Source organism: Esox lucius, chromosome 21, assembly GCF_011004845.1.
Source record: "Esox lucius isolate fEsoLuc1 chromosome 21, fEsoLuc1.pri, whole genome shotgun sequence".
Taxonomy (NCBI): domain Eukaryota; kingdom Metazoa; phylum Chordata; class Actinopteri; order Esociformes; family Esocidae; genus Esox; species Esox lucius.
This window is the reverse complement of record NC_047589.1, coordinates 16,668,071-16,692,929: the sequence shown is the minus strand read 5'-3', so window position 1 is coordinate 16,692,929 and position 24,859 is coordinate 16,668,071. Positions and strand designations below refer to the sequence as shown.

Here is a 24,859-nt window from a genome sequence, read left to right as displayed (position 1 = left end):
CTTTTGTCCATCCACTGGGCCGGGTGCCAGCCAGACATATTAGTGTTCTCAGACCCGAAACAAAAAAAGAGAGAGAGTCCGCTAGCGTCAAGCTTGTGAATATAGGTATTTGAATGTATTTTTTTCTCGTATTTCTTTTAAAGTCTCAATACAAATGTGTCCGAAAGGTACAGAGAGCGTTAAGATTCCAAAATGTCTTCATTGTCTTAGAAGAGATCCATGGTGAAACAACCCACTCAGTGTGTTGCTCTTAAATCACCCCCCCCCCCCTTTTTTCCCCATGGTGCTGAATGCCCTCCGAGGGTGTTTGAGGAGCTGAACCAGCTGAATGGACTGGGGAGAGGGGGAAGTTTTATGACTGCACACACAAACACTCCTTTTCTCTGGGTGGAGCGTTGGGATTTTTTTTTTAACTAATTCTGTTCAATGTTCACGTTAGCCGTCTAGTTTAGTGGCGACATTCAGCAGCAGGAACGACAGCTGAGTAGATGGGGACGGTGTTACTCTTCATTATATTACAGTGATGTGAGGAAGTACACCCTCTGAAAAGATTATTTTAGTTTTTACATTTTAGAACAGATATCTGATCTTCATATCAATGCTAATGTTCGTTAATCAGATGTCAAATTATCTTGCAAAAGTTAGTCATTTCCTATTTAACTTCTTGGGGGAATGCCAGTAACGGTATTAATTGTAAAAGAAGGACACCAGTCTTACTAAAACAAACTCTCTGTCAAACCTAATTTGTTCTAGGTTTATCATGCTTAAAGCAAAACATTTTCAATAAATTTGTTTGATATAGTCAATTTTGACTTTGTAGCTGTGGAATCTAGTTGAAACTTTTTAATTCCACACAAGCTTAAAATGACATGCTTATCTCAATCCTGATTTGTCCTAGTAATCAATGTTGAAAGCCCAAAACCTGGAACTTCAGCTCTTTATAATTACACATTTTTTGTGAGCCTTTACAGATGTTTGGCTGTTGCAATGTTTATGTTAGGTTATTTTTTAGCTTTTTGAATCATGGACATTTATTGCCACCTGCTGGTCAATTATGGAAATTCACATGTAAACTCAAAGCCATTTTGTTATATTAAAATGTTGACATCTTCCTCTCCCGGTATCCCCTTGTCTCTCCCAAATTATGATTCTCACCTCTCTTCCCCCTGTCTGTCGCCCCTCTTCCCCCTGTCTGTCTCCCCTCTTCCCCCTGTCTGTCGCCCCTCTTCCCCCTGTCTGTCTCCCCTCTACCCCTTGTCTGTCTCCCCTCTTCCCCCTGTCTGTCTCCCCTCTTCCCCCTGTCTGTCTCCCCTCTTCCCCCTGTCTGTCTCCCCTCTTCCCCCTGTCTGTCTCCGCTCTTCCCCATCTATCTCCTCACTCCCCCTGTCTGTCTCCCCTCTTCCCCCTGTCTGTCTCCCCTCTTCCCCCTCTCTGTCTCCCCTCTTCCCCATCTATCTCCTCACTCCCCCTGTCTGTCTCCCCTCTTCCCCATGTCTGTCTCCCCTCTACCCCCTGTCTGTCTCCCCTCTTCCCCCTGTCTGTCTCCTCTCTTCCCCATCTATCTCCTCACTCCCCCTGTCTGTCTCCCCTCTTCCCCCTGTCTGTCTCCCCTCTTCCCCCTGTCTGTCTCCCCTCTTCCCCCTGTCTGTCTCCCCTCTTCCCCCTGTCTGTCTCCCCTCTTCCCCCTGTATGTCCCCTCTCTTCCCCATCTATCTCCTCACTCCCCCTGTCTGTCTCCCCTCTTCCCCCTGTCTGTCCCCCTCTACCCCCTGTCTGTCTCCCCTCTTCCCCCTGTCTGTCCCCTCTCTTCCCCATCTATCTCTTCACTCCCCCTGTCTGTCTCCCCTCTTCCCCCTGTCTGTCCCCCCTGCCCCCCCCCCCTCCCCTCCCCGTCTGTCCCAGGCCCTGCACAGGGTTGCGGGGGTTATCTCTCCACTCCAATGGCGATGTTTGGCTCTCCGGATTCCAACGGTGATGGGAAGTATGAGTTTGGTTTGGACTGTTTGTGGACCATTGCTATGCCCATCAACAAAGTGGTTAACCTCACCTTCTCCTCCTTTGAACTGGAGGGGTCCTCCACCACCACCTGCCGCTACGACTATGTCAATGTGAGCAGATCTTCTCATTTATTACTTTGTATCTTCATTCGTTCATTCGTTCATCTCTCTCTCCATTTTCCTCCCCCACTCTCTGCACCCTCAGATCTTTGATGGAGACAATATGAATTTCCCCCTGGTGGGGACATACTGTGGACGCGACGTGATACCGGGTCCCTTTGTTTCTGCCAGTAACTTCCTGACCGTCCAATTTGTCAGTGACAGTTCGATCAGCTACCGGGGCTTTAACGCCACCTACAGGGCCCAGGAACGTAAGACACCTTCCCTTCCTGTCTTTAACAGTCCGCTGCCCGGCACTCATCACATATTCCTTTAGACTATCAGCAATTAAACACTGAGCACATATTTTTATGAATTGTCTGTTATGTGGATATTGGTATTTAAATAAATTGCCTGTGTGTGTGTGTTATCCAGAAATTTGCGGAGGTACTCTGAACGCTACAGCAGCAGGACAGACCATAACATCTCCTATGTACCCCAATGCCTACCCACCTTTCACCCAGTGTCGATGGGTCCTGGACGCCCCTGCTCAGGAGAATGTTAAAGTGGCGCTGCAGCAGTTCAACCTGCAGCCCAGCCAGAGCTGTAACGCCAACTTTCTGCAACTGAGCGACTGGCCCGTGGTGAGTTACCCAGGGATAGTACGAATATTTTCAAGGCACAACGTATCACGTTTCCTGTGGTAGAAAGGTCCATTTAATGGAAAATGTTTCTCCATGTAAAGGCTTTAACTGCACTGAGAGGAGAGCTTCCCCCTTCTTCTGGTGCAACTACGCTGTCTCTTGCATAGTGATTGACCATGTGTCTATAAAACAAGTGTTTCATTCAGGACATCTCTCATGCTCTGCGGAAAAGCCGCTTCAAATGATCCACGGGAACACTTCCTTTTTGTATTGCGTGCTTCGCAGGGAGACTACGGACAGTCACACAAGTTCTGTCCTGCGGACCACATCCCAGACTTCTACAGCTACGGCAGAACAATGCACATTGTCTTCAAGTCTGACGCCTTCATGGCCGGCAACGGAATGAGTCTGACCTATCAGGTGGCAGGTGTGGCGATGACAGAATTCTTATGTTTCCTTTCAGTCGTAATTCATTTGACCATCTTCCACTACTCAAGTTATGTTAAGCTTGTGTTCACCTCCTTCGGCTGATGGCCTCTCCTTCCCGTCCTCCTGTGTGCTCCTCCAGGCTGCAGCAGGACATATGAACAGGCCTACGGCTACTTGAAGAGCCCAGGCTGGCCTGACATCTACCCCCACAACATGGACTGCATCATCATCCTCCAGGCCCCCCAGAACAACACCATCTCTCTGTTCTTTGACAGCTTCAACCTGGAGACCCACTCCACCTGTAGTTTTGATTACCTAGAGGTTAGAACAGAGAGACAATCTGAAGACACACTAGCTCAGTCTCAGTTGATGATAAATAAATGACCATTTGCGTGATTTCTAATATAGGGCCCCAGCTGAAAGCTTTTGACATATTTCAAGGTTACATTTCCATAACATTTTGATGAAAGTGTCAAGCCTAGTCATCTTTGGTTTTGTATGTGTATCAAACACAATGTCTCGTTCATCTTGGTCAGGTCCGGAATGGCAGTACGGCGTCTGCTCCACTGTTGGGAAAGTACTGTGGGAACACTCTTCCCAATCCAATATTCCCTGGCACCAACCAGCTCTACTTGAACTTCAAGAGTGACTTCTCTGGGGCTCGTGACGGCTTTGAGATCACCTGGACCTCCTCACCAGAAGGTGAGAAATGTAACTGACCGTGGTGTCCTGTTCCCAAAAAAGACAAGAGACTTGCCACATTCCCAGGCTTGGAAGACCTCGGGATCTATCCAATCAAATGGCAAAACAGCTGTTTTGGTTTATTAAAAAAGCATTCTAACACACCCGTTGTAATATACCATGCGGTTTTTGAAGTTGAGCTGAGCAGGTGTTTTTTAGTGCGGTCAGAGTTTGAGCGGTATGTGTTCTCCTGCGAATCTGTTTGCGTGTGTGTTTTTGTCTGCAGGTTGTGGAGGTCAGTTATACGGAGACCACGGCTCTGTGACCAGTCCCAACTACCCTGGCACTTATGCTAACGGTACCCATTGTGAGTGGGGCATCAGGGCTCCAAGCGGGCGCGTGGTGACGGTCACATTTGCCCAGATCAGCATAGACGACCCAGGAGATTGCCAGAACAACTATTTGAAGCTGTATGACGGGAAAGACGCCAGCACTCCTCCTATTGGTCCCTACTGTGGCGCGGTATGTAGCATTACACAAAATCTTTGAAAGATATGGTTTTTCTCCCAGGTATTCCAAAACATCGCAACAACGTACATTTTTTTACTGACCCCTGTTCAAAAGTCTGCATACCTTTAGTTCTTAATACTGTGTATTGCCCCCTTTAGCATCAATGACAGCGTGTAGTCTTTTGTAATAGTTGTCTATGAGACCCTAAATTCTTGCAGGTGGTATGGCTGCCCATTCGTCTTGGAAAATGAACCACTTTAGGGTCAACTTGGCCTTGTGCTTAGGGTCATTGTCGTTTTAGATCCTCCCATGCGCAGCTTTCGTGCTCAAGGATGCAAATTGTCTGCCAGGATTTTCTGATAACATGCTGCATTCATCTTGCCATTAATTTTCACAAGATTCCCTGTGACTTTAGAGCTCACACACCCCCAAAACATCAGTGAGCCACCACCATGCTTCACAGTGGGGATGGTGTTCTGTTCACTACAGGCCTGGTTGACCCCTCTCCAAACATAGTGCTTATGGTTGTGACCATAAAGCTCTATTCTGGTCTTGTCACTCCAAATTACAGTGTGCCAGAAGCTGTGAGGCGTGTCAAGTTGTTGTTGGGCATATTGTAACCAGGCTTTTTTGTGGCATTGGTCCAGTAAAGGCTTCTTTCTGGCAACTCGTCCATGCAGCTCATTTTTGTTCAACTATCGTTGTATCATGCTCCTTAAAACAACCACACCGCCTTTTTTCCAGAGCAGCCTGTATTTCTCCGGAGGTTACCTGTGGTTTTTCTTTGTACCTGAACAATTCTTCTGGCAGTTTTGGCTAAAATCTTTCTTGGTATCAAGAGAGATTTTGATTCTTGGTATCAAAAGATCCTAGAAGATCCTAAAAAGTCATTGAACAGTACTGACTGGAAGTCTTTGGATATCTTTTTATATCCTTCTCCATCTATATAAAGTTCCATTACCTTGTTACGCAGGTCTTTCGACAGTTATTTTCTGCTCTCCATGGCTCAGTATCTAGCCTGCTCAGCGCTAACAAACTCATTGACTATTTATACTCAGACTCTAATTGCAATTTAAAAAGCCACAGGTGTGGGAAATGCACCTTTAATTACCATTTTCACCTATATTTTTCACCTTGTGTGTCTGTAACAAGGCCAAACATTCAAGGTTATGTAAACTTTTGATCAGGGCCATTTGGGTGATTTCTGTTATCATTATGATTTAAAAAGGAGCCAAACAACTGTGTTAATAAATGGCTTCATATGATCACTATCCTTCCAAAAATCTATCCTTCCAAAAGATTTTCACAAGTTCGGCCAGGGTATGCAATCTTATTAACACAACTGTAGATACATCTATTTAATATATATATATATATAGTTATTATACTATGTAGACATTGTAAATTGCTACGTATAATTTTTGTAGCATAATGGCATGCATTATGCATTAAATAACCACTCCTCTAAACCTCTCTTCGTTTCATATTTTTCACAGGAGACCAACATTGCTCCCTTCACAGCATCTTCACACAATGTCTACATTGTCTTCAACGCTCAGTACTCTATCCTGCCCTCTGGGTTCAGGTTGACATGGAGCAGCTGAGAAGACACACACACACACATTATCCTACAGCATGGACACACACACGCGCTGACCAGATGCTTGTTTACAGATTCTCTAATCATGCCAGTGAAGCTGGACACCCCCTTGAGGCCTGAGCAGGCCAATCAAATGTAAATAAGGAAATTGGAAAATAGAATATGTTAGAACATGAAAGTTTGTTTGTAGATAATTTTCTAAATGGCAAGTGTGTATTTAATGAATGTATTATTTGTATAAGATCCTTGATGTGCTAGTCGACATACAGTAGCAATCTTTAATAAAGGGAATGTTTTCAAATGTACCACCTATCTACAGTGTCTTATGACAGCGCGGTAGAGTCAAGGTGGTTCAATGTTGTCCATCCTCAATTTTCTCAGTTATCAACTTGACATGCTTAGAGTTACTAAATATTGGATTTGTTATTGTTACCCATCTACCAATCACTGGCCTTCGTTATGAGACTTTCAAAAAGCTCCCTGGATTAACAGTTAAACCTGGGATTAAAATTCAATACCGACTGAGTGACTTTGCAGATGTTGCATGTGTGTGTGGGTCAAAGGAAGGAGAAGTCATGTTTAAATAAATGTAAATCTCCATATGACCCCCTTATGTAATAAAAAAATAAAATAATGTATTCCTCAACTCATTCAAAGGGGATACGTACTGACGAAACAACCATATACTGTAAAACTGTAAAAGTGTGTTTGTGCACACAGAGCTTGAGTATGAGTGTACATCCTTGTTAAGAGTGTTGGAGTATTGGTATGTGTGAGTAGACGTGAAACCCTCCCACAACCTACCCCACCACGTCCCATATCCAAACCATCAGTGGATACCATTCATTCTGCATCAATTTCTCAGACTCTTCACTGAGTCAGGGCTTGGTGTCTCACACTCTCCATTGTCTCAGGTGCTTGGTGTTTTAGACTCTCCGTTGTATCATGGCTTGGTGTCTCACACTCTCCATTGTTTCAGGGCTTGGTGTCTCACACTCTCCGTTGTCTCAGGTGCTTGGTGTTTTAGACTCTCCATTGTATCATGGCTTGGTGTCTCACACTCTCCATTGTTTCAGGGCTTGGTGTCTCACACTCTCCGTTGTCTCAGGTGCTTGGTGTTTTAGACTCTCCATTGTATCATGGCTTGGTGTCTCACACTCTTCATTGTCCTAGGGCTTGGTGTCTCACACTCTCCATTGTCTCAGGGCTTGGTGTTTTAGACTCTCCATTGTATCATGGCTTGGTGTCTCACACTCTCCATTGTTTCAGGTGCTTGGTGTTTTAGACTCTCCATTGTTTCAGGGCTTGGTGTCTCACACTCTCCATTGAGTCAGGGTTTGGTGTCTGACACTCTCCATTGTCCTAGGGCTTGGTGTCTCACACTCTCCATTGTTTCAGGGCTTGGTGTCTCACACTCTCCATTGAGTCAGGGCTTGGTGTCTCAGACTCTCCATTGTCTCAGGGCTTGGTGTCTCACACTCTCCATTGAGTCAGGGCTTGGTGTCTCAGACTCTCCATTGTCTCAGGGCTTGGTGTCTCAGACTCTCCATTGTCTCAGGTGTCTCACACTCTCCATTGAGTCAGGGCTTGGTGTCTCACACTCTGCATTGTTTCAGGGCTTGGTGTCTCACACTCTCCATTGTCTCAGGGCTTGTTGTCTCGGACTCTGTTATTTAAAATAATTCAGGAACCAGTGTGTGTAAATATAGTCGCCACACCATTCCTGCCGTGTGGTAGTACAGAGAACAGTCCGGGGCTTTGGTTGCTTTGGCCAGTTACACATAATATTAAAGGAATGTACTTGAGGACCGAGAAACATCTTTCACACACAGCTTAAAAGGTCCTCCCTTTTCGTGATTAAAGATCTCTGTTATAATACTTACATCCCTTAATCCAAATTCTATTGTTCATATACATTATCATCAGAAATATTTGGCCTGGCCTTCTTCCCTTTTCATCCCCCATTTTATATCAGCTCTAAACACACACGCACGCTCGCCGCTCCCTGTCAGTGAGTGTGTTTAATTCCAGCAGTTACTGGCCGGTCTAATTTGTCTGGAGTTTCAAACCCTCTAGCACTGCTGGTCCCACTGGACATGCATCAACTGACATGGCAACTCTGACAGGCCTGATCAGACAGACGGACGGAGAGAAGAAAAGGGAGGGCTGGTATGGAGCGAGGGCACTCCAGGCAGCGGAAAGAGGGAGTCGGAGGAGTCGGACAAAATGGAGAGGGAGAAGGAGAGATCTCAGCTTAACCAGACTGATATAAACAGAGCTAACAGTGTGGCTATGGGAGAGAAGGATCAGCAAGTCTAGCCATCCCCGGGGAGTATCAATAGTCTGGAGGACTTAAGCTGTGTTATTCTCACTTAGCATGGATGGGTTTTAGGCAACCAGCTGTTGTAAATTCTCCCCTAGCATATCTTCCACCAACAGAGACCCTGTTTAACCAGGGTTTGAAAAATAACAAATTGGCAGTCTGCCACTTGTTCTGATACGTAATTTAGGGGTGGGAAATGTAAGCCCTCTCAAATTCACACACAGCCCCGGATCAACAAGTGACTAGTCCATGAGGTCTACAAGACAGCTGTTACTGTCACCAACACACCTCCTGATGGCACCATACCCACAGGGCAATGTCATCCAGGTTAGCATGCTTGGCCAATACGCTGTTCCACTACACATCCAAGTAGTTGAAGACTTGCTCACAAACTGTTTCTAACTTCCTCCAAGACACAAGAATGGTATACATGATACATGAGTCTGTCTACTCTGGAAAACTGCGGCCTGCACCAAGACCTAGCACATCATCGGAAACCCCAGGACAGGCCTGATTTCAGAGATTGTGGATGAAAGTTGTCCACCACCACGGTACAACTGAGGAGGAGCTGGACCGGCTTAGTTGGAAAAGGAGAAAAACCCTCAGCTACAAGGTTGCACGCTCATGTCTTTATGTATATACTGTGACAAATTGTTACTAATATTTAATAAAAACATATTTAAGACTAATGTGTTATTATGAGCCTAAGGTAGACCTACAAAACTTTCTATGATATTCCGGTGTAGCTCATCCCAGACTGAAATGTTTAGTATATTTAAATGGCCGTCAACCATGTGCCCATTCTAGCAGGGACACTGATGGGTAGTATGCATGCATACTGATTCATACTTAGTGGTAACCAATAGCACCCCACTGTCACTTCTCAGCCTCCTAATAGCTGATCAAACTGTTCCCCTCAAGCGATATTAACCTCAATGAAAACTGACACACTCTTCTCTGAGGAGTTTTTCTCTCTCCGGTTTTGGAGGTGAGTGGAGTAAAGTTAAATATTTCACAGTGCAAACAGAGATTGGACCTGAGGGGCAGCCCCCACGCCCCACGAAAACACAGTGAAGGCGAAGTTCATTGGTGCTGCAAGTATCTGTTGCCAGTCACCTTCCGCCAAATATAATCAGTCTATATATAGAGCCCTCTGTTTTACTTCTATACAAATGATCAGCCTCAGCCAGCCCTGAAGAACAAGTGGGCAGAAAAGAAGAATGTATGGGAAGGACTAAGTGAGGGAGATGAACATTATCCAGGGAGAGTTGTATGGAGGCTCATTAGCCCAGACCAGCCAAGCCTATCCCTGAGGGAGAAGCACTCAGTCAGGGTAGCCCGTCGAGGATTACCTCCTGTTCATGCCTGGCCTATTTGGGTGTTATACACCGGAGGAAAAATAGGACAGGGAGGACGACTGGGTTGCAGTGTGTTGATTTGAGGTACCGTGTCTGAGCCAGGACGATAAGAGCCAGGACATGTGCCTCCCACGCAAGGTAAAAACAGGTCTTCATACTATAGGTGACAACACTAGGGGGCTTGAGGGCTGCCACTAGTAGACAAGCTGTTTTGGACTGGACTGACTAACACCTGTTAAGTTAAGAAAATGGATATTCAGTGCTGAATTTTATCCCTAGTTTGGTTTGTTATGAATCAAATATGAAATGGCTTTCTGTTTCCCTTCGAACACATAGCTATCCAATGTGGTGCAGCAACAACTATAATATAAACATGTTTAAATTGTAGGTATATTGGGAACAGAAAACAGATTTTTTTCTATCTATTGTTTTATACAAATGTTCTATTTTTGTTGTTAGATTATTACATTTTTATTTGTTTCAATATTTTTATTTGGTGGTTAAAAAGTTAAAAGGCCTATTACAGTAAAACATGTGATGATTGATTTCTACACCATGATGTTTAAAGAACACAAAAGAATATGGAACCTTTTTTTATTACAGCTGTTTAAAAAAACATGGAATGTTATTGCTGCTAAGGGGAATGACATTTTTAACATGCTTGGATCATGAACTGTTTATCTAGGTAAGTTGGTGGGCTCTATACCCTAATGTTTCAGAAAATATTTTCACATTTGTTTTCCAACCCCCTGACGTTTTCAATGAGGAACTTATTTCAGTTATTTAAAAAAAAAGTTGGATTTTCATAGACCCCTTTCCATGTCCGCACACATTGCCGCACGAGGGCGACACACACCATGTCGTTGGCAGAACATGGGGAATTCTCTCAACATGTTGCTTGTGAGGGCATTTCATAATACACACCTATTGAACTGTTTTAGGCTTGCATGAATGTCCCAGAGTCAAATAAGTGTTAGTTTATTATTTGCCACAGCCGAATGACCGGTATTACAGCTAACATTTACTGCATCCAAAATAAGTAGGTTACTTTGTAAAGATGACAAACAAATATAATCAATGTGCCTGTTCGAGCAATAATCATGAATCGTGAATAGAATAGCATACAAAGTAATACTGCATGGTCTTTTCTGTAGAAGTACGCAAAAGGTCTTTCTGAACTGCTCATTGTGAAAACTGCTATATAAAACAATAACAGCCAAATGTTGAATTATGTTTAAAATGTCGAATTATGTTTAAAATGTCGAATTATGTTTAAAATGTCGAATTATGTTTAAAATGTCTTGTGTGTAATTATCTCTGTACAACATATACTGTAATACATGATTTTAACATTCTCCGCCACGTTGTGACACTGCCACAATAGTTCTGTTGCAACATCCTTTTATCCAATTGGCTAAAAAAATACAACAGAGTACAAGCATAGGACACGATAGGGCATAATCCTCCGTTTAATTGGATGTACACGAGAACGCACCATTTTTTGGGATGTTGTGCAAAACGACATGATGGAAACGGAACTGTGCACGTAGAATGTTTGGGATACAGCTGGATCTAGGAAGTGCCCTTTTATGGAATGCTGAACATTGTACAGATCACACATCAACTTCCGGTTGGGTGTGTGTGCACAGTAGCAGCTAAATCTAGGAAGTAAATGTAAGATATATTGTCTTTTAACAACATAATTGTATAACAAATCCATTCCGTTCGAAAAGGTAAACATTGTGGATGTTTATTTATTTTTTTACACACCGTCGATCTGTTTCTGTTGTATTTTACTAACACCGTTCCTTATCTGCAGTCAAGCTAACTTTCTTGGCCATGTTACCAAGTATACGCCTGTTTATTTAACCAGCAGAAGTGTCAACCTAACTCGATCTCTGAGTAAATGTTTTTTTCCCTGGTTGCATTGTAGAAAATGTCGAAGTCTTTGAAGAAAATCGTGGAGGAGAGTCGGGAGAAGAATATTCCCGAGGTGGATATGTGCGATAGGGGTATATCAAACCTGTTGGAAATTCCAGGGCTGTGTGAGTACCGTTGTTTTTCGTATTTTCTCTTCCAAAAGATCAGACATCAGATAGATAATTGTTTAGAACAAACAGCTTTACACAGCCCTGAATAATTATTAGTTTATTCTTCTGTGACACGGTGGGCTTTTGTAAACATCTGGCTGTTGATGTAGGATAACACCCATTGTATGTCCGAATTTACTCTTACTACAAGATTGAGGTGTAGGCCTAATTCATATTGAGTTAACGGTGTAGCCTGCTCCTGTGTGCGTCCCCTGTACCTCTACTGGCCATAAAGTAGATTGGATTGAAACATTCTCTAATTAACAGAGATGGCATTATCACACTTTCAGCTACCCTTCATATTTTATGGTTGCGGTACATACAGGGTTAGCAGGGAGGCTTGCTGTAGACACTTTTCATGCTGTATGAAATGTTCTGTTTTTACTTTGCAGTCACACTGTCCAACATTACCCAGCTGGTTCTGAGTCACAACAAGCTTACAAGTAAGTTATCACTTCTCCTGGCTTGAATCATTTACAGTTTTCCCCATGTAGTTTAATTGACAGCTTTTGTCAGAATGCCTGTGCACTCCAGGAGTTGCACCTGACTTTCAGGTCAAGTTCCTGGTACTTGTAAATGTGCTTGGCGATTAAAGGAGATTCTAAAATATTTTAAACAGTGAACAAGCAATCTTAGAGAACACAGCATGCTATAATTTGAAAACAAACTATGTTAAATTAGTAAAACAAGTGAAGTGTAGCTATCGAAATGACATGCGGCAATGAATGGCAGCTCATTGTGTATATGTCATATTGCTTAATACCACTAGAGGGCACATGTGAACTGTACTTGTTAGGTTAAATTAAAAGGCCTACCTTTCTGGTGTGCTTTAAAGACCAATGCCTTTGGAAGTACGTAGTTCACGAGTGGAACATCTAAGTCATTCAGTTTTTCTTAACTTTTTACTGGGATGGTTGAGAAAGTACATGTTTGCTTTAGTATTTTTTTCTGGGATGACTTTGGCCTATAGTTCATAGTGTTATATTTAGTTTATTGTGGAAAGTCTAATTTGTGGTTACTTTTATATTACAATATTATTACACGGTATAGACTTTGACATTACATTTGCTAGGTTACATGTTGATCACAAAGAGTGAGCCAGCTCATGTTGGCTCAACAACTATTATATAATCTTTACAAAAGGAGTGTAGAGTTCATTTTAGAACAAGCCCACTAGGGATTCAACTGAACACACATTCACAGGACCTTGCTCTACATCTTCAGTTAGACTGGGTTGATATTAAGATGACTTCAGCCGGTAGCTTAGAGGTTCACATCTAACTAGTTGCGTTATATAGGCACATTTAACCTACCTCATTCCGTTCGTATCTTGAATTTCCTGTTCTGTTCCCCATCTTAATCCCCATGAAGATGTCATAAAGTGAGATTAAACATTTCTCTCTACATGCTATTTATGGAAAAAGATGAAAGAGTGGTTTTAGGATTAGCTAATTAACATCATTATCATCATGCATATTTACCTCCAGGTGTTTCAGGTGCTCTCATTTGATTGGTCAGGTAGCACGAATGTTCGTCACTGTAATATATTTATTTTACACAGCAAATTACTGTAAATATGGAGCAGTGGTTTACAGCCTGACTCTTTATCGTTTTCTCCTGATTCTCACCCCGGGGCTCTGATAGTGTCCTGCTGGCTTTAAAGATCTCCCAGATATAGAAGATAGCATGTCATCTTTTTGAACTTTTCATGGTACTCAGGAATAACAGTGACATTTGGAGGGCCTTTCATTAGAGAGGAGGAGGAAGGTGAAGAGGAGGGTGACCTAGCTAGCAGGTGCATACCTTCCCTGTGGGATGACGAGAGGCAGACGCAGTCAACGAAACAGTGATGGAGGGAGGGGGAAAAGGAGAGCAAGAAGAAGTGATAGAGATGGAAATGGAGGGTAATGGGGAGATGGCTGATGCTTAACTGAAGGCTGGGGCACATTACCTGGCAGCCGGTCCTGACATGCCCCCCCCCCATTATCCCCTATTACCATCAGTCTATCTGGCATTAACTACTCGGACGTGTCACAGGGTCCCCTTCAGGCTACACCAACTGGAACCTGAACCTGGACATACTCTTCACACACACTGTAGACAAACCTACACCTAATATCACACACTGTAGACGCACCTACACCTAATATCACACACTGTAGACGCACCTACACCTAATATCACACACTCTAGACGAACCTACACCTAATACCACACACTGTAGACGCACCTAAGCCTAATATCACACACTGTAGACAAACCTACACCTAATATCACACACTGTAGACGCACCTACGCCTAATATCACACACTGTAGACGCACCTACGCCTAATATCACACACTGTAGACGCACCTACGCCTAATATCACACACTGTAGACGCACCTACGCCTAATATCACACACTGTAGACGCACCTACGCCTAATATCACACACTGTAGACGCACCTGCGCCTAATATCACACACTGTAGACGCACCTACGCCTAATATCACACACTGTAGACGCACCTACGCCTAATATCACACACTGTAGACGCACCTACGCCTAATATCACACACTGTAGACGCACCTACGCCTAATATCACACACTCTAGACGCACCTACGCCTAATATCACACACTGTAGACGCACCTACGCCTAATATCACACTGTAGACGCACCTACGCCTAATATCACACACTGTAGACGCACCCACGCCTAATATCACACACTCTAGACGCACCCACGCCTAATATCACACACTGTAGACGCACCCACTTCTAATATCACACACTCTGGACGCACCCATCCCTAATATCACACACTCTGGACGCACCCATCCCTAATATCACACACTGTAGACGCACCCACGCCTAATATCACACACTCTGGACGCACCCACGCCTAATATCACACACTCTGGACGCACCCACGCCTAATATCACACACTGTAGACGCACCCACGCCTAATATCACACACTGTAGACGCACCCACGCCTAATATCACACACTGTAGACGCACCCACGCCTAATATCACACACTGTAGACGCACCCACGCCTAATATCACACACTGTAGACGCACCCACGCCTAATATCACACACTGTAGACGCACCCACGCCTAATATCACACACTGTAGACGCACCCACGCCTAATATCACACACTGTAGACGCACCCACGCCTAATATCACACACTGTAGACGCACCCACGCCTAATATCACACACTGTAGACGCACCCACGCCTAATATCATACCCTCTTCATACCCACGCTTAATATCACACTCGCTCACCTCTGTCTCTCTGTCTCTCTCTCTCTGTCTCTCTCTCTCTGTCTCTCTCTCTCTCATTAATCTCCTTTGAGACTTTCACTTCACCACAAGCATACACATTTTTTTTAATGACGAAATCGTATTGCCTTTAGCGTACCGAAGAGTCTCACAATTAAGAAAATAAGGAAATGCAGGGTGTTATAAATAAATCGTGTGTATGGAGATCAATACAGATTGTTGTATGGATGTGGGCCTACTTAATAAGCCAGTATGTGTATGGCCAGACTTAGTACTCTGACCCTATATCACTCTGCATTGATTCACTGGACATTCACCGGCCCATTGAGAATCAGCCTGAATTGAATTGATTTTGTGATGCGGGATAAACCACTGGGATAGATAAAGAGAAATGGTCTCCAACACATTGTATACTCTAGTATTGTGCTCAAGACTGGAGCTGGAATTCGAGTCACGACTCTGAATTAAACAGTTGTGACTTGGACTTGGGAAGAAGGCACACTGAGCACGTGAAACCCACAGTGTGAGAATCGCGTGATAAGGAGTGTGTATTAAATTACATTTGGAGTTTATGCTTTCTGATCCATGCTTGAAAACCTCATGGCAGAAATTATTGGTATCAATGCTTTGTGGATGGTTTAAACATTCACTCGGCTTAATACCAGCAATCACACACACACTGATAGTTTGTCCACAGTAAAAGCCTCAGGTGCTGTAACCATAGCCTAGGAGAACCAGTCATGCTCTGTTAACAAACTGCATAGTCACTGCATATTTGCCTCACTGAAATTCCTACTGAAATTATTTGGCCAGCAAATTGTAGCTAGCCAGATCAATTTGGTGGCGGCAGGGTTGTGTAATTGTCAGGTAGGTTAGGCCTATGAACCCAAGGTCCCTGGTTCTAATCCCAGAGCTTTCTATCCTGGTGCAAGAATGTAAACCCTAACTGTTTCCAGGTTGATTGTTTTAAAAGGGATGTGTTCTTAGTTTATTTACCTTGTTAGATAAAGTGTGTGTGTGTGTGTGGGTTAGGTCTTACTGAACGAATGGGGACCAAATGCCCCCATGAGTATAGTAAAACCAGAAAAAATTGACCTAATTGGGACCTTTTGCCGGTCCCTGTGAGGCAAAAGTCAATTTCCGGCTCAGGGTTTAGGTTTAGGGTCAAACTTACAATTGATTTTATAGTTAGAATTGGGGTTTCTTTAAGGTCCAGGCGTTATTGGTTAAGGTTAGGCATTACATCTAGGTAAAGTTTAGGCATAAATGTTACTTCATTGAGGTTAAGGTTAGGGTTAGGTTTAGGGTTAGGTATAGGGTTAAGTTTAGGGCAAGGGAGAATGCAATTTCTTTTTTCTGGTCCCCATGAGGGTAGCTGTACAAACATCTGTGTGTGTGTGTGTGTGTGTGTGTGGATAGAATGCTACGAAGGAGACTACTTGCCTATCAATCAAATCAATCAATCAAATTTATTTATAAAGCCCTTTTTACAACAGCAGTTGTCACAAAGTGCTTTACAGAGACACCCAGCCTTAAACCCCAAGGAGCAAACAACAGTAGTGTTGAATTTCAGTGGCTAGGAAAAACCCCCCACTTGCCTACTACTGCTCCAGACATAATCTATTAACTTTTACAGTGTTGAAGGTAAAATTCCTGAGGTAAAGTTCACAAATGCACACACCCAAGCTTGTTGTACTACTTTGGTTTTCAGAAATGTTCTCTCCCCTTGAACACTGTAATTCGACTATAGCTACAGACTGCATAGATCATACTGGAATTCAACATGTTAGACTATAGCTACAGACTAGGTAGATCATACTGGAATTCAACATGTTAGACTATATCTACAGACTGCATAGATCATACATTGATCATACATATATTTTCTGCAAATAGTTAGGCTAGAATGAAAATGTTTCTTTGCCGCTGTCCGAAGACAACACACACATACAAATGTGCAGACCCACAAACACCTCTGAGACTATTGCCTTGGTGACATGTCCCTCTGATGCGATGTCAGAATGCCAGGGGCACGTTCAGGCCCAGTGATCTTCCCAGAGACATTCCTGTCAGGTAGTCCTGACCTCCTCTGTTTGTACACACTCCCTCCATCAACCAAAACACACCAGCGGCGCCACTGATCAGGTCTCTAATCGGATAGAGGCTTCATCTCGTTATCTCTTCATCGATCTCCGTCAAACCTCTCAAAATTGACTTGATGTGGGGAGGGTTAGCGGCGCTGATTGAGGAGGCCAGGGGGTTGTCCAGGAGAATCAGAAGAACGGAACAAATCTACTCCATTGTTAACATATCAAACCTCTGCCCTTGGTGCTCAGGGCTAAACAGCAGCTAATTGAGCCATCAAACATAGACAGGATGTTAATGGGCTTGTTAAGACAGACTGGGTCGTACCTCAACGTCAGGCTTTGACTGTAGCAGCTCTGGTGGCAATCCTGTGACTATGATTATATGAGCTGTAGGTATGTGTGTTTTAAAGTGATGAAAGAGTATGCAACATTGAGTAAAAATGAATAGGCTAGGAGTGAAATGGCGGTGGTTTAGGATGAGGCGCTGTTTCTCCTGGGTTGGATTTATGATCAGGTTGATAGGTTGTCTTATATTCTCCCTGTCTTTCTCTACCAATCCCTCTTCCTCATCCTGTCTTCCCTTGTCTCTTTCTTCCTTGTCTCTCTCTCCCCTTGTCTCTCTCTCTCAGCCATTCCAGCAAACGTGGCTGACTTGAAGAACCTGGAGGTTCTCAATGTGTTTAACAACCAGATAGAAGAGCTGCCCACTCAGATCAGCAGCCTGCAGAAGCTCAAACACCTCAACCTTGGGTGAGCTGTGCGTCTCCATGCATTTATGTTCCATATCCGTGCGTGTGTGTGTGTGCGAGCTATGCCTCCATCATCCTCATTCCAAGCCCACAAAGCCCAGTTGTCAGGCATGCCCGAGACAGTAGAGACGCAGTGTTAATTGAGCCCTTGTTTATTTGCCAGTCTCTCGTTTCCTCTAAGGGCATGTCTGTGTCTCTGTGCTCAACTGAACTGTCTTGGCAGGGACCTTGTTATTTCCTTATCTCTAGTTGGGACTCAAATCACCTCACCCCTGTAATTTAGCCACTCAAAGCCTCCAGTTCTAGTGGCTTTAACTCTTTAGCTATCCCTTCACATCCCTGCACCATCTAGCTAACAAGCTGTAGTGGAGGGGAGAGTGTGCGCTCGTACATGTTGAGTAATTTACCTTTGTTTGTTCATAGTTAACCCAGAACAAAAAGACTGGCAGAATGTAGCAGCTGACAGTGGAAGACACAGAGCAAGGTTCTCTCTTAATGTCAAAGACCATGACTCCCATACTGGTGTACAGCGCAAAGGGACCAAATGAAACCCAGTCGTTGGTAAATAATAGGAGTGTGTAGCCATTATTCCCTTTCTGTTATTTGCTGGTGGTGTTAATGTTGCGGTCAAGATGAGGCTGTACAGTGTTCTGGTGGTGTTGAGGTCTGCTGGGGGCTGTACAGTGTTCTGGTGGTGTTGAGGTCTGCTGGGGGCTGTACAGTGTTCTGGTGGTGTTGAGGTCTGCTGGGGGCTGTACAGTGTTCTGGTGGTGTTGAGGTCTGCTGGGGGCTGTACAGTGTTCTGGTGGTGTTGAGGTCTGCTGGGGGCTGTGCAGTGTTCTGGTGGTGTTGAGGTCTGCTGGGGGCTGTGCAGTGTTCTGGTGGTGTTGAGGTCTGCTGGGGGCTGTGCAGTGTTCTGGTGGTGTTGAGGTCTGCTGGGGGCTGTGCAGTGTTCTGGTGGTGTTGAGGTCTGCTGGGGGCTGTGCAGTGTGTAGATGTATGACAATGTCTAGAGTGTGTGAGACCACGTCTGTGGTGTGAGTCGGTGATCTCCTAAATAAGAATCACTGAATGGTATCATCCTTTTTATTCCTCCTCTTCTGGTCCTGTTCTCGTTAATCTGGCGGTGTTCTGCTCCAAGGCAGTCGCAGTCAAAAGATGGCAGATGAACAGTTGACTATTAAGGTTCCAGACCCGAATCCTTTAAGGAGACCAGCTGTTGGTAGCAGCCTCCCTCGTCCCTGTAACACAGAGATGGGAGCCCAAGATAAGGGATTGTTCTCAATGTCACGCAGGATTACAGAAATTCTTCCAATCTCTTCCGCTGCGCTGACATTCTGCATTTCTTATTGATTGGCTGTCAGTGGTACCATCTCCCAGCCATCATCTGGAGACATAATCCCTGCAGACGTATTCAGGACTGACTGCTCCGCTCAGCGCCGTGTAGGGTCACGCGTTTGTGCACCATGGTTGTGTATGTGTGTGCCTGCGCGCGGGTGGAACTATTTACCTGATAACATTTGTCAAAACAATCTCTACTTCCCGACCTGTAATTGCCTCTGAAACATTGTGGCTTCGCGGAATCAATTTGTTTTTGATTTTGAAATGGTCCCTGAAAGCGAGGCGCTCCGCAGTGTGTTCTGTCTCTTGGAGACAACCTCAGGTCGTATTGAACTTGATCATGTAATACCTGAAGACATATGGACTAGCCAGACAGAGGCTTAAGAGGTTGTAGTCAATCAGAACCTGATCTCCCTGGGACCCCCCTGTGCTCTTCCTCCTGACCTCCTTTTAATGAATTTTAGAACAGCTCACAATCATGAAGGACGAGCGGGTCAAAAACACGGTGGGACCTTCTTTAATTGCCTAACTACCTAAACTCCCTGCTCTGGCCAAAGGCTACCCTACGACCACAGATGTTAGTTTCTTCTGCACTCAGAGTAAGGATCTGAACGCCTGATAATCACATCTGACTGCCTGATAAAATGTTATTGAAAGCTGTGAGTTGGTTAAACTGTGTTGCGTGTGCGTGCGTGCGTGCGTGCGTGCGTGTGTGCGCGTGTGCGCGTGTAGTATGAACAGGATGAGTTCTCTGCCTCGAGGCTTTGGATCCCTGCCTGCTCTGGAGGTGTTGGACCTGACCTACAACAATCTGAACGAGTCTTCCCTCCCTGGGAATTTCTTCTACCTCAGTGAGTCACACGCGCAAATGAACACAAACCTTGTAGCATTTTATTGCATCTACTCACTATAAAACTATTTATTGCATCTACTCACTTAAAGAATTAGGAAATAATTTATTAGTCATTTATTAATCACATTATTTTAAATAGAGTACCATCACGCAAACACTTACGATTAAATCGTAAATTATGCAGTAGGTTTGCACTCAAAATGGAATCGTAAAGATCTTATTTCTTAGTCCGGTATGCATCAGAAATACAGAGAGCCAAACGTATTGGCTTTTTCATTCTTCAGTGTGTTAATGTTTAGAAATTAAAAATAACTTTTATTTGAGGCGACAGGTGCTTCCAGTCTGACATTAGTTCTTTATCCAATCAGCAGTTTTTCTTAACTCTGGCAATATACAAAAATATGGCAGATTTAATAAACATTTTATTTTAAAATGTTTTTTAACGGTCTTTATAAGCCGTTTAACAATCCTTAAATAAGTATTTTGTATGGCCTCATATAAGTGTGGGTTAGGAATACATTTATTTTGCTAATTGCTTTTTATTAATATTTTTTGTACTCCGTATAATCTTTTACAAAAGATATGCATCCTATTGCTTGACAGAGTATTCTAATTATTCATGTTTAATTCTCATGAATTCACAGTTGCACCGACTGGAGAATTAGTCCATTAATAAGTGATTTATAAGGGCCTAAATGAATGTTTGTGTACTTTATAATGTGTACTTACTGTATATTATTATTATTATTGCTGCCCGAATATAAATGAGGAACTATGGCGTGAGTGAGTTCACATCTTCTGAATTCCCATCCGCTGAACTGAAACATGTAGTTGAGTGAACGCTGAGGTGGAGACTGTGTCCCCTGTCTCTAATCACCGTTTCGCTCACACCACCAGTGTCCTCGTCAGCAGGCGCATCATCACCTTCCCAAGCACCTCCCTTCAGTTTCCCAGCCTTCTCTCTCTCTGTCTCTGTCTCTCTCACAGACCTCTGTGCTGTGCTAGACTGGTAATGGCCTGTTATTTTAACACTGATGATGACATAATGAAAGCACTATTCACACAGCAATCAACTTCATTTTAATCTCATACCCTATCCTCATCATGCCCCTCCCCTTCCCTCACACACCAACATCCATTAAAGCAGAAGGAGGCCCCCCCGCTACGATTCCCACACACACACACACAGCGGTGCATAAGTAGTAATTGTCGGCCCAAATTAAACAGGGTCTGATTAATGAATGAGGTGCATATGATTAAAGACAATCAGAGAGATACTGGGAAGGGGCAGGGCTTGGGGGGGGGTCTATGTGCCAGGTGAATGCACTTTCCTGCTGAATAGAGCAATTTTGGGATGTTGCTAGGGTCCATGGTTTATTTTTCCCTTTGGACCTCAGAGAGTTATGCTATTCAGTTGAAATGTAGCATGTTGTTTTGTGCATATACTATGAAAAATTTTGGGATTTTTTATGTTTTGGCGTTGGGCTTATGTGTTATTATTCTTTTTAATATATATTCTTATGCATATGCCTTAAGTACTTGATTTCAGGCATTGGTCGAAAAGACCAGATTCCCTTATGAGATGTTTTCATTCATCACGATAAGCTAACATCCTCATGCTAGGAAAAAAGCTGTAGGACAAATTCCTCTCAGGCGATTAAAACAGTTAAACCAACAATGAAATAACTTTCTAACCAAGTGAAAATAAATCTGCAGTGGATCTTAACAAACATTGAAAGGTGTTTGGAGACATTCAAATGATAGTTAGCTAGTTGTTAACGGACCCATCTCCATTTTGAAGGGAGTATGAGAGCAAAGGCATGGGCTGAGTGTGTGAGAGTGTGTGTGAGAGTGTGTGTGAGAGTGTGTGTGAGAGTGTGTGTGAGAGTGTGTGAGAATCAGAATCAAAATAGTTGAGCTCAGCTTTCTCTCTTGCAAGTATGTCAGCATGCGTTTATGAAGATTTCTCCCCCCAACTACGGCCGCAAATGTATGTTTGACCTGTTTCTGTGTGTGTGTCAGCTGCACAGCGCTCGCAAGTCATCATTAATCGGCCGTGACTGTGTTATTGATCACTTCGACCTGGTCCAGCGCTCACACACACACACAAACACGCGCTCACCCTCTCTCACTCTAACGGACTGCTGTGTAAATTGCAGCGACCCTGCGTGCGCTCTATCTCAGTGACAACGACTTTGAGATTCTTCCTCCTGACATCGGCAAGCTAGGCAAGCTGCAGATAGTGAGTAATTTATCTAAATATCACCCACTGAAAAGTCTTTTCAAACACAATGCGCTTCTTTACACATTTTCCTCTCTCTTTCTCCCTCCCTCTCCATTCTGTCCGTAGCTGAGCCTGAGGGACAATGACCTGATATCGCTGCCTAAAGAGATTGGAGACCTGACCCAGCTCAAAGAGCTCCACATCCAGGGCAACCGGCTCACCGTACTGCCTCCAGAACTGGGTAACACTCAGACACACACACGCATACACACGTGTGGGGGTGTCGAGGAAGCTGACTACTCCTCCGGTCGCCTGTCTGTCTGCTTCAGAATGCATGCTTGACAGATCCACAGACGGTTGAGACCCCGCCATGGGTCAGTTATCTGTCTGACAGGCTGTACAGAACAGTGTAGACTGACCCTTCACCAATGGAACCCCTTCATAGAATCCATGGACATCACCATTCAGGCCATCCAATTGAGATGTTTATCACTAACCCACCAGGAGAGAGGAGGACCGAGTTAGAAAGAGACCAAGAGAGGGTGTGAGAGAGGGACAGAGATGGATGTAACACAGGGAGGGAGGGAGGGAGAGAGAGAGACCTACCCCACTCCCTTTGTCTCGCTGTGTCTCTTTCTGTCTGTGGAGCTGATTAGAATCTCCCTGTCACGCCTCTCTAATCCCAGTCTCCCTGCTCTGGGCTCATTAGGGCCACAGAAAACCACAGCAGAGAGGGTGGGAGGGGGGAAGGGAGAGGCAGAGAGGGTGGGAGGGAGATGAGGGGGGGCAGAGAGGGTGGGAGGGAGATGGGAGTGAAATGGGAGAAGGGAGGGGCAGAGAGGGTGGGAGTGAAATGGGAGAAGGGAGGGGCAGAGAGGGTGGGAGTGAAATGGGAGAAGGGAGGGGCAGAGAGGGTGGGAGTGAAATGGGAGAAGGGAGGGGCAGAGAGGGTGGGAGTGAAATGGGAGAAGGGAGGGGCAGAGAGGGTGGGAGTGAAATGGGAGAAGGGAGGGGCAGAGAGGGTGGGAGTGAAATAGGGGAAGGGAGGGGCAGAGAGGGTGGGAGGGAAATGGGGGGGGGGTTGGGAAGGTAGGGGCAGAGAGGGTGGGAGGGAAATGGGGGGGGGGGTTGGGAAGGGAGGGGCAGAGAGGGTGGGAGGGAAATGGGGGGGGGGGCAGAGAGGGTGGGAGGGAAATGGGGGGGGGGGAGGGGCAGAGAGTGGGAGGGAAATGGGGGGGGGAGGGAGGGGCAGAGAGAGTGGGAGGGAAATGGGGGGGGGGATACAAACAGGGAGGCTGTGAGAAGGAGGATGGTAAGATAGATGGAGGGTGGAAAGGATGAAGTGTTAGAAAGGGAAGAAGGGAGGGAGAAACGGTGGTGTGGAACGAGAGGACCTACAAGAAGGAAGAAGGGGGGGTGGCCCCTCCTACCAGTTGCTGAGTGCGTATGAGGATACCAGAGCAAGCAGATAGTGTAGCTGTCAAAACCTCACAGGAGAGAAGAGTGACTTGCTCCACTGGCTACAGACACCAGCTCATCCTGTAACCATAAGACCGATGGAGGGATTGAGAGAAGGAATGAGAGAGCAAAAAAAGTGCTAAGGATTAAGGGGAAGCAGTGGCAACGATTATTCTATTTTAGAGGCTTCAAATAAGTGTAATATTTATCCATTTTATTACAGGTATCAAATCATTTAGTTTCGGAAATTCACTCTCATTGTCAAAGTTCCCTAAAAACTGTTAAACTGTAAGAGAAGAGCAGCAGGCGTTGGTTCGGGGGTGTTTAATTTAGGTGCCGACAGCCCTCTCTCTGATGGGCTTATCAAAAGTTTCTTAATTAGCCCCAGAGGGGTTACCATCATCCACATTAGCCCGACGATCCGCCGACCGTAATGTCTTCCGAACATTGTTCATTTTCTCACCCCTTCTCTCCCTCTGCCTTCCCTCCTTTTCTCCCATCCCTCCCATTTCTCTGTCTGCTGACCTCTCCCTCCTCTCCCTCCCTCCCTCCCTCCCCGCCACCTCTCCTCAGGTAACCTGGACCTGACTGGTCCTAAGCAGGTGTTCAAGGCGGAGAATAATCCCTGGGTGACCCCCATAGCGGACCAGTTCCAGCTGGGAGTCTCCCATGTGTTTGAATATGTCCGCTCCGAGACCTACAAGTAGTAAGTTCTGTCTGTCTGCACCCATCACCTGTAGTAAAGCTACCTCGCCACCTCACACGGGCAGGGGCTCTAAGTGAAGAAAGGGAGACACGGTGTGTGTGTCTGTGTGTGTGTGTGTGTGTGTGTGTGTCCGTGACTTTCATGCATGCAGCTATCTGTGTTTGGAAAGCCTGTCAGTCACACTGTCTGCCTGCCCCCTCCTACCTTCCCCTGCTCTCGTCTGGCCTCTGGAACACGTCCGGACCCATTCTCTTCTGTTCTCCCCTGCTGGACTGAACCAGCCGCCGCGCCATACCGACCCCCCCCCCCCTATTAAAGAGGTGACGGGGAACAGCTCTAGCCTGGGGATAGGTAAGGTTTAACATGGGGATAAAGAAGAGCCACTGTGTAAATCCTGCCCAGGTCGAACAGGAAAACGCAGCTCTTCCGATTCCTCTG

The 24,859-nt window shown here is 44.9% G+C and overlaps 2 protein-coding genes across 4 annotated transcripts in view; both read left to right on the top strand.

Annotated features, from left to right (window-relative positions):
* Nucleotides 1-6,265, top strand: part of cubn (cubilin (intrinsic factor-cobalamin receptor)) — a 39,734-nt gene extending 33,469 nt beyond the window's left edge. The window contains exons 59-66 of the mRNA XM_020041997.3: nucleotides 1,903-2,108; nucleotides 2,203-2,368; nucleotides 2,532-2,740; nucleotides 3,026-3,167; nucleotides 3,309-3,490; nucleotides 3,706-3,871; nucleotides 4,137-4,372; nucleotides 5,857-6,265. Of these exons, the coding sequence (XP_019897556.2) occupies nucleotides 1,903-2,108; nucleotides 2,203-2,368; nucleotides 2,532-2,740; nucleotides 3,026-3,167; nucleotides 3,309-3,490; nucleotides 3,706-3,871; nucleotides 4,137-4,372; nucleotides 5,857-5,964 (1,415 nt within the window). The 3' untranslated portion in view covers nucleotides 5,965-6,265. The remainder of the gene's footprint in view (nucleotides 1-1,902; nucleotides 2,109-2,202; nucleotides 2,369-2,531; nucleotides 2,741-3,025; nucleotides 3,168-3,308; nucleotides 3,491-3,705; nucleotides 3,872-4,136; nucleotides 4,373-5,856) is intronic.
* A 3,217-nt stretch (nucleotides 6,266-9,482) lies between these two features.
* rsu1 (Ras suppressor protein 1) overlaps nucleotides 9,483-24,859 on the top strand; it is a 30,389-nt gene continuing 15,012 nt past the window's right edge. Inside the window, exons 1-8 of one of the 3 annotated variants that reach the window (XM_013139579.3) lie at nucleotides 9,483-9,779; nucleotides 11,575-11,686; nucleotides 12,124-12,174; nucleotides 17,720-17,840; nucleotides 19,913-20,031; nucleotides 22,193-22,275; nucleotides 22,384-22,498; nucleotides 24,289-24,421. In XM_013139579.3, coding sequence (XP_012995033.1) covers nucleotides 9,762-9,779; nucleotides 11,575-11,686; nucleotides 12,124-12,174; nucleotides 17,720-17,840; nucleotides 19,913-20,031; nucleotides 22,193-22,275; nucleotides 22,384-22,498; nucleotides 24,289-24,421 — 752 coding nt within the window. In that variant the 5' untranslated portion in view covers nucleotides 9,483-9,761. Of the gene's footprint in view, nucleotides 9,780-11,110; nucleotides 11,375-11,574; nucleotides 11,687-12,123; nucleotides 12,175-17,719; nucleotides 17,841-19,912; nucleotides 20,032-22,192; nucleotides 22,276-22,383; nucleotides 22,499-24,288; nucleotides 24,422-24,859 lie in introns of those variants that run through there. The other 2 variants (XM_013139581.4, XM_013139580.4) reach the window with 2 other exon arrangements.